General features: G+C 44.7%; 1 protein-coding gene across 2 annotated transcripts; it reads right to left on the bottom strand.

Moving 5' to 3' along the window:
• Positions 1-786: 786 nt before the first annotated feature.
• On the bottom strand, positions 787-4,615 carry LOC133494493 (claudin domain-containing protein 1-like). 2 transcript variants are annotated; one of them, XM_061808395.1, is made up of 6 exons: positions 4,084-4,615; positions 2,782-2,889; positions 2,437-2,574; positions 1,961-2,249; positions 1,824-1,862; positions 787-925 (listed from the first exon to the last, which is right to left on the bottom strand). In XM_061808395.1, exons 1-4 carry the CDS (start codon positions 4,379-4,381, stop codon positions 2,029-2,031), a joined length of 765 nt encoding a protein of 254 aa, XP_061664379.1. In that variant the 5' UTR covers positions 4,382-4,615; the 3' UTR covers positions 787-925; positions 1,824-1,862; positions 1,961-2,028. The 2 variants fall into 2 exon arrangements, with proteins under 2 accessions (XP_061664379.1, XP_061664378.1); XM_061808394.1 differs by having other exon boundaries at positions 1,824-2,249.
• Between the last annotated feature and the right edge of the window lie 7,477 nt (positions 4,616-12,092).

The following is a 12,092-nucleotide window of genomic DNA, read 5'->3' as shown; positions in this document are numbered from 1 at the left end:
AGAGATGGCGACGCTCAAAACGTCACGGCTGCGATTCATCATCAGCTTACGGTACAAAACTCGCATGGAGATAGGAAATTCTACTTATAAAAAGTTGAATACAAAACAGAAGATTACAATGTATTCTTGTGGTATTGCAACATTTTCTCTCGGGCAAAAAAAAATGTTTTTTCTTGAATATAACATCTATTCACTGATGATTCTTTTATTCTTTGAAAAATACAACTTTATTCTCTTCAGGTTATGACTTGCATATGTCATTCTTTATCTTATTGAAAAATCTCCCTCAATTTTCTTCAATCTTGGAAAAAAAAAAATATACAACTGCTCTCTTAAGATTAAGAGTTTTTCCTGAAAAAAAGTGGATTTTTATTCTCATATTATGCCTTTACGGGAAAGTACAGTTTTATTCTTGAAAAAGAATATAATTTTAAAAAGAACTTTGAAACTTGTGATTTCACGCTACTAATATTGCATCTTTATTTGCAAAAGTACGACTAGGTCGGATGTCCTGAAAAATACAACTTTATGGTACAATAGTTTTTCTTGAAACATGTAAGACTGCCGTTGTTTTGATTCAATTGAAAAAAATACAACGGTCCTTCTTGGGGGGGGGGGGGGGGATATGAAGGAAAATCCAGTTTTATACTTTTGATGGCCACAACATTTATGTTTAAAAAAAAAAAAATTCCAACAAAAGCAGTCGTTTTTCTTGAGGAAAACAGTTGTTATAAGGAAAGGCTCTCTTCTGCCAGGACCGACACTTCTCCTTGTTCCGACCCGAGGACCCCACGTTCCAGGCGTTCTTGCGCCGAGGGCGGCGAACCACTTTCCCCCTTCTTCCTCAACGAGCGCGCCTATCATGAGAAGGACGGGGTACTCGAGCTCGCCACCAAGAGGAGCGGCGCCCCTCCCGACGCTGCGACTGCACAAAAGACAGGCTTCCGGCTAACTTGATGTTGGAAAACAAGAGAAAAAAATGACAACACTGTGGAATGCTCAACACAAATGTAAAAAAAAAAAAAAAAAAAAAGGGTTTTATTTAATAGGGAACACTGCTCACATTTCACACACACACACACTCAAACAGGTCGCATACATATTGAACCAACATTTGTCATTAAATATGTCTTAAAAACAAAGAACTTCACTACAACCCGTATCTTTTAAGTGATTTAGCAGCAGCTGCTGTATCGAAATATGGCCATCAGCGTACGTTCATGATGCTCGACAAGAACGGCTAGAAAAAAATGGCTTGCAGCAAAGTATTGAGATTAGCGCGTCGACACCAATTGTGGGAAAGGGAAAAAAAGGGAAATATGGAACTGAAAAAAACCCACAAAGCAAGCTACATCAAGACAAATACTGAAACATGGTAAAAAAAAAAAAAAATTCAAAATCATAAATAAATACCAACTCTGTTTACAAAGTCACATGCAGTTGCAAATTGTATATAAAAAAAAATGGGGATCTCAATATTGGAATATTGCAGTATTCCCATGTAAACTGAAATGCAGCAATATCACTTTATTTGCAAGACTGCATTTTAAAAAATACAACTTTATTCTGGTAGGTTGTTTCCGCCCCCTTTCTAAATGATTTTTTTCTTTCAAATATATGATTTCATTGTTGTCGGATTTTGGCTTTCTCAAATGAATACAAATTTATAACGATGCATTGCCTCAGTAATGCTGCTTTTTTTTTTTCTTACATTTTTTTTTCTGATTGGTTTCTGACATTTTACAAACTCAGAATGTGACTTCATTTGTCATTTTGTTGCAATATTACTATTATGGTACAGCTTTTTATTGAAAAATGCCCACCTTTATTCCCGATGAAGAATAAAACTTCAACCTTTAAATCTTCATGTGGGGAAAAAAAAAAAAAATCACATTAGGGCTTTTTTTTTTTTCCCCTCAGGAAAAAAAAAAATTGACTGAACATCTTTTGTTGTAGTCACCCAAATATTACTAAGGGGGCACTCCGTTTGGACTCGGGCATGTGGGGCTGGGGGGGGAGTCCCGTCGGTTAGGCTACGCGGTAGGCGGCCATGCGGTAGTAGTTGCGTCCGTGGCTGCGCGCCGCCCACACCAGCAGCGCGGCCGCCATCATGTGGAGGGGCGAGGACATGAGGGCCAAATACAGGGACCACCCAAGGGAGCCGTCCACCTTGTCGGGGAGCACCGAGACCCTGTGGAGCAGGTCCGTCCCCGCCATGTAGCAACACACCGTTGCCAAGGAGCACAGAGCTGCGGCGCGACATGCCGGGATTAGTATCGGCATACAAACAAAACCAACAATTTGTTGTATTTTTTTTCCCCCCCAGAAAAACTATTATTCAAATTATTCCATTCATTGCAAATGTATTGAGTGTTCCATTAAGATGGTCTTTTTCCTCAAGGCACAACTTAAACCCGATGAAGACAAGTGACTTACCCGTTAACAGGTGGAGCACCCCAATGGAGAGCGTGGGCCCGAAACTTCTGCACAGGCAGGCGCAGAACCCGACCAGAGCCGCCAAGACCTCCAGGCCTAAAGCGACGAGCGGCAGGAGGAACTGGAATCGCCACAAGTCTACACAACAAAACGGAAGGGGAAGCAGGTTGGACTGTAAACTTTTTTTTTCCTAATGATGAATTTCTGATGATGACGAAAGATGACAGCCACGGCATTTCCCGTGGTCACTTGTTAACAGGGGAGGATAAACGTGTTCGAGTTCAACCCCCCCCCCGTTGGACAACACGTGGACATCCACATTTGGACGTGGGCCGTCGGACTTACATGTGCGCAGCATGTCCTCCCCGCTGTTGTGGTTTCCGGGTTCCTTGTATTTGGGCGTGAGCTGCTGCTGCACGGTGAAGCTCCTGCACCTCAGCGCCATCTTGCCCCCTGAGATCGGACGCCATCATATCAATACAAAAACATCAATGGCAAGTGCACAGCTGTAGTTTTGACCGCTCGTCTTAACGGGGTCAGCGGCTAACCACCGTGTCAAAATGTCACCTTTACAGATGCCACATCTGCCTGTCTTGTGGTCACAAAGAAGGCGTCGATTTGAGGTATGGAATTCATTTCTCTATTCAGGTGACCTGAGTGGTGTGTATTAAATATGAATGAGTTTGTCTCCTGTGAATTTATTGAAAGAAAAATTTGGTATATTTGAATTTATTGTACACCTGTTGTATGTTTATCACAATTACCATTCATATTTTTATGAAACAAATGCTATCATATTATAAGGTAAGTACACCACAATTTTGGATTTTCTTGGTTTTATTTGGGGGGGGGGCAATCCTCGAATTTGAGCTATTTAAATTTTGAGCATTATCATTTTACTTTAAGAACATCTTAGATATCTGTATTTTTTTGTTCATGTCACTAAATATATTTTGATGGTGACAATTATTTTATATTCAAGTATTTTTTTTATCCAATTTGGTGAATCATATTTGTATGTAGGTACTGTGTGTGTATATATATATAAATAATCACATATGTGACAAAATATTGCTATTGGCACGATTTGAGTATCCTTTATGACCAAATATATTTGGATTTATTTGATTGCTGTTTTTTGGGTGAATGACTTTTTGGGGTGAGGATAAATTCCCGATTTAACCACAAGAGGGCGCTACAATAGTCCAAATACATAACCTCATCTCTTCAAATACGATTAATAATAATAAAGCTGTTTATACTGCATGTTTGGAAACAAAACAAATAAAAACTGAAAACACTAAACTGGGGGAAAAACATATTAAGAGAAGGCCAAACGATTACAAGAACTTAGTGACGTCGTTCAGTGACTTTAATTGTTCGTTCTCAAAAATAAATGCTACATTTGTGTTTGTAGTTCAGGACAGCCGGTTCTATGTCCAAAATTAGGTACCTAAATAAAAATGAGGTCGATGACCACATAAATGTTCAATTTTGTGATGCATATTCAAGAAATTCTCTGATAATGATCAAACATCGCATCATTTCTCACACCCCGGGGGCAGGTTCGTTTCCGCCATTCGTCCACAAGAGGTCGCCCAAGTGTCCCGAATTGACGTGACGTCCAAAATGCGGCGCGCACGTTACCTGGTTCGGTGTACCAGTGAGGCGGTGGGGCGGCGGGCACGAGCACGCAGCGCCACCACAGGCCCACGCTGCCGTTGAGGCGGAACAAAGTGTCGCTGTACGTCTTCTCGTCGAACTCTCCGTCCATGAACTCGTCGTAGAGGCCGCGCAGCTCGGACGCGTTGGCCTCGCCGCGTACCGGCGGGCTGCTGTACTGGTACCAGTGCTGCGTGCCCGCGCCCACGCACAGATACACGGTGCCCAGGAGGCTGAGCACGCAGGCGATCACCAGCGCTGTGGCGTAGCGGTTGTCCACCATCGTTCCGCGTTAAGAGTGGGCGTCGAGCATCACGCGCTCAAGTCCGAGCGACAAACCCGGCCGGGATGCGCCGCCCCCCCCCCCCCCTCCGTGGCCCACTTCCACAGATGGCGATCCGCTAATCCGTCGCCTTTCCTCTTCCGGTCGGTCGTCCAAAATAATGCCGAGCGCTCAATTCCGATCCTACCCAATACAAAAATTAAAATGCATTTCCCTCTACGTTTATGGAACTCTTAATTCCTTCAAAATGTCCATCTTTTATTTTCGATCACGCTATTAGCAATGTGCAACGAGCATTTTAATTAATCATATGGGGGGGAAAAAAATGATGACCACTGCAAAATGTTCACCCCCAAAAATCTTTGTTGAAATGCAAAAAAAAAAAAAAAAGTATTTTACGTCATTTTCTGTGCTTATGACACTAAACATGATCAAACCCATAGTTTCAATCATAATTTGAATTAAAAAAATAATAATTATTCAGTTACTAAATAATTCTGAAATAATTTTACGAGGTTTCATTTTTATGAGTTAATCCCGATTAATATTAAAAATGTTCAAATTTTGTTTTTTGAATTTCCCATCAGGTTTTTCAGCCAGTTCACCTGAAAAGGAATTATTTTAATGGAAATATGTGAATCTATTCCCGATCAAAACCTCTGTTGAAAAATGATTGTCGAGGAAAAAAAAACCCCGTATTTACTTAATTTTCAGATCATTTCTCATCTGATATTTCAAATGCCGTCTGGAAACTATTTCAATCCGCAGTATACTTTTGAATTTCACTTTTTCCCACTCTCGAATGTATGTTGTCATTTGTTTTTTTTTTTTCGGTTGCCATCGAGCGTCGCCTTGGGGGCGCACCTCCCGTTCTTCGTCTGTTGTGACGCAACGCGCCTTTTGTATTTTTAAATCTGTGGATGGCCTCATGTTATGATAACGACCAACCTAAGCACAACAAATATATTTCAAGAAATGTCATCACGGGCGTGTTTTTTTTTTTCCGACGCCACGCACAACCCGTCAGAACCCAAACTTTAAAAACGCGATTTTTAAATTGTATTTTTTTAATTGGGTCTCACTGCATTTAGCACATACATCAAGTACATCAACAACTGCATTGTCCTGAGTTGATAAATAAAAAAAAAAAAATCACTTCTTAAATAGAAAATATGAAAATGAGAATTGAATCACCAGACACAAAAAAATACCTTTGAAAGTGCATATCTGGTCTAAAAACCCCGTGTTAAAATGAAATAATTCTCAAAACTTGCAAGTTTCAAGGAGCATTGCATCGATACATTTCTGGCGGTGCGGGGCGTCGTGAAATCGTTCGTCAAGCGTCGCACGTCCGTCATTCATGTCGAAAAAACAAACATTTGATATGATTATGTCGCTGAGGTCAAGTTTGTTGTTGGAGGACCGATGGAATGGCCAAAAATGGCTGACTTCCAGCGTGTAGCCACGCCTCCCACATTGCGTGTTGCTAAGCGATACTGGTGTTTATAGATGGATTCCCCCTCCGCCCCAAAAAAGTCATTCAGTCATCAATGGAATTGTTGCATTGAAAATGAAATTCAAAGAAATTGCAGTCTTGATGTGAAGAAATAAGTTGCGGCGCTTATTGCTGGCGCGACAGAATCCACGACAGAACCACCAGACAGGATGCGCTAACCAGGCCGATCTTGTGGCTCGCTCCGCCCGAAACTGGGAAAACAGAACGTTGTAGTTTTGAGCTCAATTCATTCATATTCCATTTAACTTCGTATCGGGAAATAATACAACAAAAACGTACCGATTCCTTCGATGGTGATGGAGCTTTGCTCGATGTCAAAGCCGCTGACCACAGAGGTGGCGTCAGTCAGGACGGCGGCGATCGCCGTGTTGTCTGGCGCCCTGTCGGCGAACCGGAGGTCCATGTCGTTGATGACCGAGCCGGGTCTGCCCACAAATAGATGAAAATAATAAGAATTGAATTCATGCAGAAATATGCATGCAGGATTTCAATAAAAATGGGCAACCGTTTCAATGGGATTTTTGGTGGCGGAATCAAAATGAGAGCTTTTCTTTGCCTTTTAGCGTTCACCCAATAATCCGACAGAAAGGCACAAGTGTTACCTGAATCCAATGATGATCAGGATCCTGAAGACCGAAGGAAATTCCCTTTGGAATAAAGGTTGAAGCTGCAGAAAAAAAAAGGCAGAAAGAATAGTTTGAATATTTCTTACGGCGGTATGGTGGTGTTAGCATCACGCTTTCCGGTGGACTGTGTTGTTATTTTGTTGTTGTTGTTTCTTACTTGACTTTTTATCATGGTAGCTCGGAACTGGAACTCAGGAGACGACTGATTCAGCAGATCATTCGTAAACGTGCTTTGGAGGGATCGGAAAGAAACTCGTCTGGTGATGACGGTTTCGGCAGCTGCCGTCGTCCGAGTTGCAACTTGCGTTGCTCCCGGCACAGTTGTTGGGGCAAGTCCTGTCGCGGCATTTGTGGCGGCAATTCCTGTGGCGGCATTTGTCACGGCATTTTCAGTTGCGGCGTTGGTCGCACCGTTTCCTGTTGCGGGATTTCCTGTCACACCATTTGTCGCGGCGTTTCCTGGTTCAGTAATTGTTACAGTATTTCCTGTTGCACCATTGGTCGCACCATTTCCTGCAACTGTGGTTTCAGCAGGAATCACCACTGCAGTTGTTGCCTGAGCAGTGGTTGCCTCTGCACTTGTTGGTGCAGGTGTCGCTTCAACAATTGATGATGTGGTAGCCGATGTTTCTACAGTTGTCTGAACTGTTGTTTCTGATTGTGCGGTTGTGCCTCCAACTGTAGTTTCAACAGGGGTCATCACTGCAGATGTTGCCAGAGCAGTGGTTGCCTCTGCACTTGTTGCTGCAGATGTCGCTTCAACAATTGATGATGTGGTAGCCGATGTTTCTACAGTTGTCTGAACTGTTGTTTCTGATTGTGCGGTTGTGCCTCCAACTGTAGTTTCAACAGGGGTCATCACTGCAGTTGTTGCCTGAGCAGTGGTTGCCTCTGGACTTGTTGCTGCAGATGTCGGTTCAACAATTGATGATGTGGTAGCCGATGTGTCTACAGTTTTCTGAACTGTTGTCTCTGATTGTGCGGTTGTGCCTCCAACTGTAGTTTCAACAGGGGTCATCACTGCAGATGTTGCCTGAGCAGTGGTTGGCTCTGCACTTGTTGCTGGAGATGTCGCTTCAACAATTGATGATGTAGGAGCCGATGTTTCTACAGTTGTCTGAACTGTTGTCTCTGATTGTGCGGTTGTGCCTCCAACTGTGGTTTCAACAGGGGTCATGACTGCAGTTGTTGCCTGAGCAGTGGTTGCCTCTGCACTTGTTGCTGCAGATGTCGCTTCAACAATTGATGATGTGGTAGCCGATGTTTCTACAGTTGTCTGAACTGTTGTTTCTGATTGTGCGGTTGTGCGTCCAACTGTAGTTTCAACAGGGGTCATCACTGCAGTTGTTGCCTGAGCAGTGGTTGCCTCTGCACTTGTTGCTGCAGATGTCGCTTCAACAATTGATGAGTTGTAGAGCCGATGTTTCTACAGTTGTCTGAACTGTTGTTTCTGATATTGCGGTTGTGCCTCCAACTGTGGTTTCAACAGGGGTCATCACTGCAGTTGTTGCCTGAGCAGTGGTTGCCTCTGCACTTGTTGCTGCAGATGTCGCTTCAACAATTGATGATGTGGTAGCCGATGTTTCTACAGTTGTCTGAACTGTTGTTTCTGATTGTGCGGTTGTGCGTCCAACTGTAGTTTCAACAGGGGTCATCACTGCAGTTGTTGCCTGAGCAGTGGTTGCCTCTGCACTTGTTGCTGCAGATGTCGCTTCAACAATTGATGATGTAGGAGCCGATGTTTCTACAGTTGTCTGAACTGTTGTTTCTGATATTGCGGTTGTGCCTCCAACTGTGGTTTCAACAGGGGTCATCACTGCAGTTGTTGCCTGAGCAGTGGTTGCCTCTGCACTTGTTGCTGCAGATGTCGCTTCAACAATTGATGATGTGGGAGCCGATGTTTCTACAGTTGTCTGAACTGTTGTCTCTGATTGTGCGGTTGTGCCTCCAACTGTAGTTTCAACAGGGGTCATCACTGCAGATGTTGCCTGAGCAGTGGTTGCCTCTGCACTTGTTGCTGCAGATGTCGCTTCAACAATTGATGATGTGGTAGCCGATATTTCTACAGTTGTCTGAACTGTTGTCTCTGATTGTGCGGTTGTGCCTCCAACTGTAGTTTCAACAGGGGTCATCACTGCAGATGTTGCCTGAGCAGTGGTTGCCTCTGCACTTGTTGCTGCAGATGTCGCTTCAACAATTGATGATGTGGTAGCCGATATTTCTACAGTTGTCTGAACTGTTGTCTCTGATTGTGCGGTTGTGCCTCCAACTGTAGTTTCAACAGGGGTCATCACTGCAGATGTTGCCTGAGCAGTGGTTGCCTCTGCACTTGTTGCTGCAGATGTTGGTTCAACAATTGATGATGTGGTAGCCGATGTTTCTACAGTTGTCTGAACTGTTGTCTCTGATTGTGCGGTTGTGCCTCCAACTGTAGTTTCAACAGGGGTCATCACTGCAGTTGTTGCCTGAGCAGTGGTTGCCTCTGGACTTGTTGCTGCAGATGTCGGTTCAACAATTGTTGATGTGGTAGCCGATGTTTCTACAGTTGTCTGAACTGTTGTCTCTGATTGTGCGGTTGTGCCTCCAACTGTAGTTTCAACAGGGGTCATCACTGCAGATGTTGCCTGAGCAGTGGTTGCCTCTGCACTTGTTGCTGCAGATGTCGCTTCAACAATTGATGACGTAGGAGCCGATGTTTCTACAGTTGTCTGAACTGTTGTTTCCGATTGTGCGGTTGTGCCTCCAACTGTAGTTTCAACAGGGGTCATCACTGCAGATGTTGCCTGAGCAGTGGTTGCCTCTGCACTTGTTGCTGCAGATGTCGGTTCAACAATTGATGATGTGGTAGCCGATGTTTCTACAGTTGTCTGAACTGTTGTCTCTAATTGTGCGGTTGTGCCTCCAACTGTAGTTTCAACAGGGGTCATCACTGCAGATGTTGCCTGAGCAGTGGTTGCCTCTGCACTTGTTGCTGCAGATGTCGGTTGAACAATTGATGATGTGGTAGCCGATGTTTCTACAGTTGTCTGAACTGTTGTCTCTGATTGTGCGGTTGTGCCTCCAACTGTAGTTTCAACAGGGGTCATCACTGCAGATGTTGCCTGAGCAGTGGTTGCCTCTGCACTTGTTGCTGCAGATGTCGCTTCAACAATTGATGATGTGGTAGCCGATGTTTCTACAGTTGTCTGAACTGTTGTCTCTGATTGTGCGGTTGTGCCTCCAACTGTAGTTTCAACAGGGGTCATCACTGCAGATGTTGCCTGAGCAGTGGTTGCCTCTGGACTTGTTGCTGCAGATGTCGGTTCAACAATTGTTGATGTGGTAGCCGATGTTTCTACAGTTGTCTGAACTGTTGTCTCTGATTGTGCGGTTGTGCCTCCAACTGTAGTTTCAACAGGGGTCATCACTGCAGATGTTGCCTGAGCAGTGGTTGCCTCTGCACTTGTTGCTGCAGATGTCGGTTCAACAATTGATGATGTGGTAGCCGATGTTTCTACAGTTGTCTGAACTGTTGTCTCTGATTGTGCGGTTGTGCCTCCAACTGTAGTTTCAACAGGGGTCATCACTGCAGATGTTGCCTGAGCAGTGGTTGCCTCTGCACTTGTTGCTGCAGATGTCGGTTCAACAATTGATGATGTGGTAGCCGATGTTTCTACAGTTGTCTGAACTGTTGTCTCTGATTGTGCGGTTGTGCCTCCAACTGTAGTTTCAACAGGGGTCATCACTGCAGATGTTGCCTGAGCAGTGGTTGCCTCTGCACTTGTTGCTGCAGATGTCGCTTCAACAATTGATGATGTGGTAGCCGATGTTTCTACAGTTGTCTGAACTGTTGTCTCTGATTGTGCGGTTGTGCCTCCAACTGTAGTTTCAACAGGGGTCATCACTGCAGATGTTGCCTGAGCAGTGGTTGCCTCTGGACTTGTTGCTGCAGATGTCGGTTGAACAATTGATGATGTGGTAGCCGATGTTTCTACAGTTGTCTGAACTGTTGTCTCTGATTGTGCGGTTGTGCCTTCAACTGTAGTTTCAACAGGGGTCATCACTGCAGATGTTGCCTGAGCAGTGGTTGCCTCTGCACTTGTTGCTGCAGATGTCGGTCCAACAATTGATGACGTAGGAGCCGATGTTTCTACAGTTGTCTGAACTGTTGTCTCTGATTGTGCGGTTGTGCCTCCAACTGTAGTTTCAACAGGGGTCATCACTGCAGATGTTGCCTGAGCAGTGGTTGCCTCTGCACTTGTTGCTGCAGATGTGACTTCAACAATTGATGACGTAGGAGCCGATGTTTCTACAGTTGTCTGAACTGTTGTCTCTGATTGTGCGGTTGTGCCTCCAACTGTGGTTTCAACAGGGGTCATCACTGCAGTTGTTGCCTGAGCAGTGGTTGCCTCTGCACTTGTTGCTGCAGATGTCGCTTCAACAATTGATGATGTGGTAGCCGATGTTTCTACAGTTGTCTGAACTGTTGTTTCTGATTGTGCGGTTGTGCCTCCAACTGTAGTTTCAACAGGGGTCATCACTGCAGTTGTTGCCTGAGCAGTGGTTGCCTCTGCACTTGTTGCTGCAGATGTCGCTTCAACAATTGATGATGTTGTAGCCGATGTGTCTACAGTTGTCTGAACTGTTGTTTCTGATTGTGCGGTTGTGCCTCCAACTGTAGTTTCAACAGGGGTCATCACTGCAGATATTGCCTGACCAGTGGTTGCCTCTGCACTTGTTGCTGCAGATGTCGCTTCAACAATTGATGATGTAGGAGCCGATGTTTCTACAGTTGTCTGAACTGTTGTTTCCGATTGTGCGGTTGTGCCTCCAACTGTAGTTTCAACAGGGGTCATCACTGCAGATGTTGCCTGAGCAGTGGTTGGCTCTGCACTTGTTGCTGCAGATGTCGGTTCAACAATTGATGCTGTGGTAGCCGATGTTTCTACAGTTGTCTGAACTGTTGTCTCTGATAGTGCGGTTGTGCCTCCAACTGTAGTTTCAACAGGGGTCATCACTGCAGATGTTGCCTGAGCAGTGGTTGGCTCTGCACTTGTTGCTGCAGATGTCGGTTCAACAATTGATGATGTGGTAGCCGATGTTTCTACAGTTGTCTGAACTGTTGTCTCTGATTGTGCGGTTGTGCCTCCAACTGTAGTTTCAACAGGGGTCATCACTGCAGATGTTGCCTGAGCAGTGGTTGCCTCTGCACTTGTTGCTGCAGATGTCGGTTCAACAATTGATGATGTGGTAGCCGATGTTTCTACAGTTGTCTGAACTGTTGTCTCTGATTGTGCGGTTGTGCCTCCAACTGTAGTTTCAACAGGGGTCATCACTGCAGATGTTGCCTGAGCAGTGGTTGCCTCTGCACTTGTTGCTGCAGATGTCGGTTGAACAATTGATGATGTGGTAGCCGATGTTTCTACAGTTGTCACTGTTGTCTGAACTGTTGTCTCTGATTGTGCGGTTGTGCCTCCAACTGTAGTTTCAACAGGGGTCATCACTGCAGATGTTGCCTGAGCAGTGGTTGCCTCTGCACTTGTTGCTGCAGATGTCGCTTCAACAATTGATGATGTGGTAGCCGATGTTT

The sequence above is a fragment of the Syngnathoides biaculeatus genome, chromosome 21 (assembly GCF_019802595.1).
Source record: "Syngnathoides biaculeatus isolate LvHL_M chromosome 21, ASM1980259v1, whole genome shotgun sequence".
Taxonomy (NCBI): Eukaryota; Metazoa; Chordata; class Actinopteri; order Syngnathiformes; family Syngnathidae; genus Syngnathoides; species Syngnathoides biaculeatus.
Note: the sequence above shows the minus strand (reverse complement) of the source record. Positions and strands in the feature narration are given on the sequence as shown.

Coding starts and splice junctions, on each gene's coding strand:
- LOC133494493 (XM_061808394.1), bottom strand. CDS start 4,381: ATGGTGGACAACCGCTACGCCACAGCGCTGGTGATCGCCTGCGTGCTC. Junction 2,890..4,083: donor TCACTGGTACACCGAACCAG/GTAACGTGCGCG, acceptor GTCCGATCTCAG/GGGGCAAGATGGCGCTGAGG. Junction 2,250..2,436: donor GGTGCTCCACCTGTTAACGG/GTAAGTCACTTG, acceptor GTCGCGCCGCAG/CTCTGTGCTCCTTGGCAACG.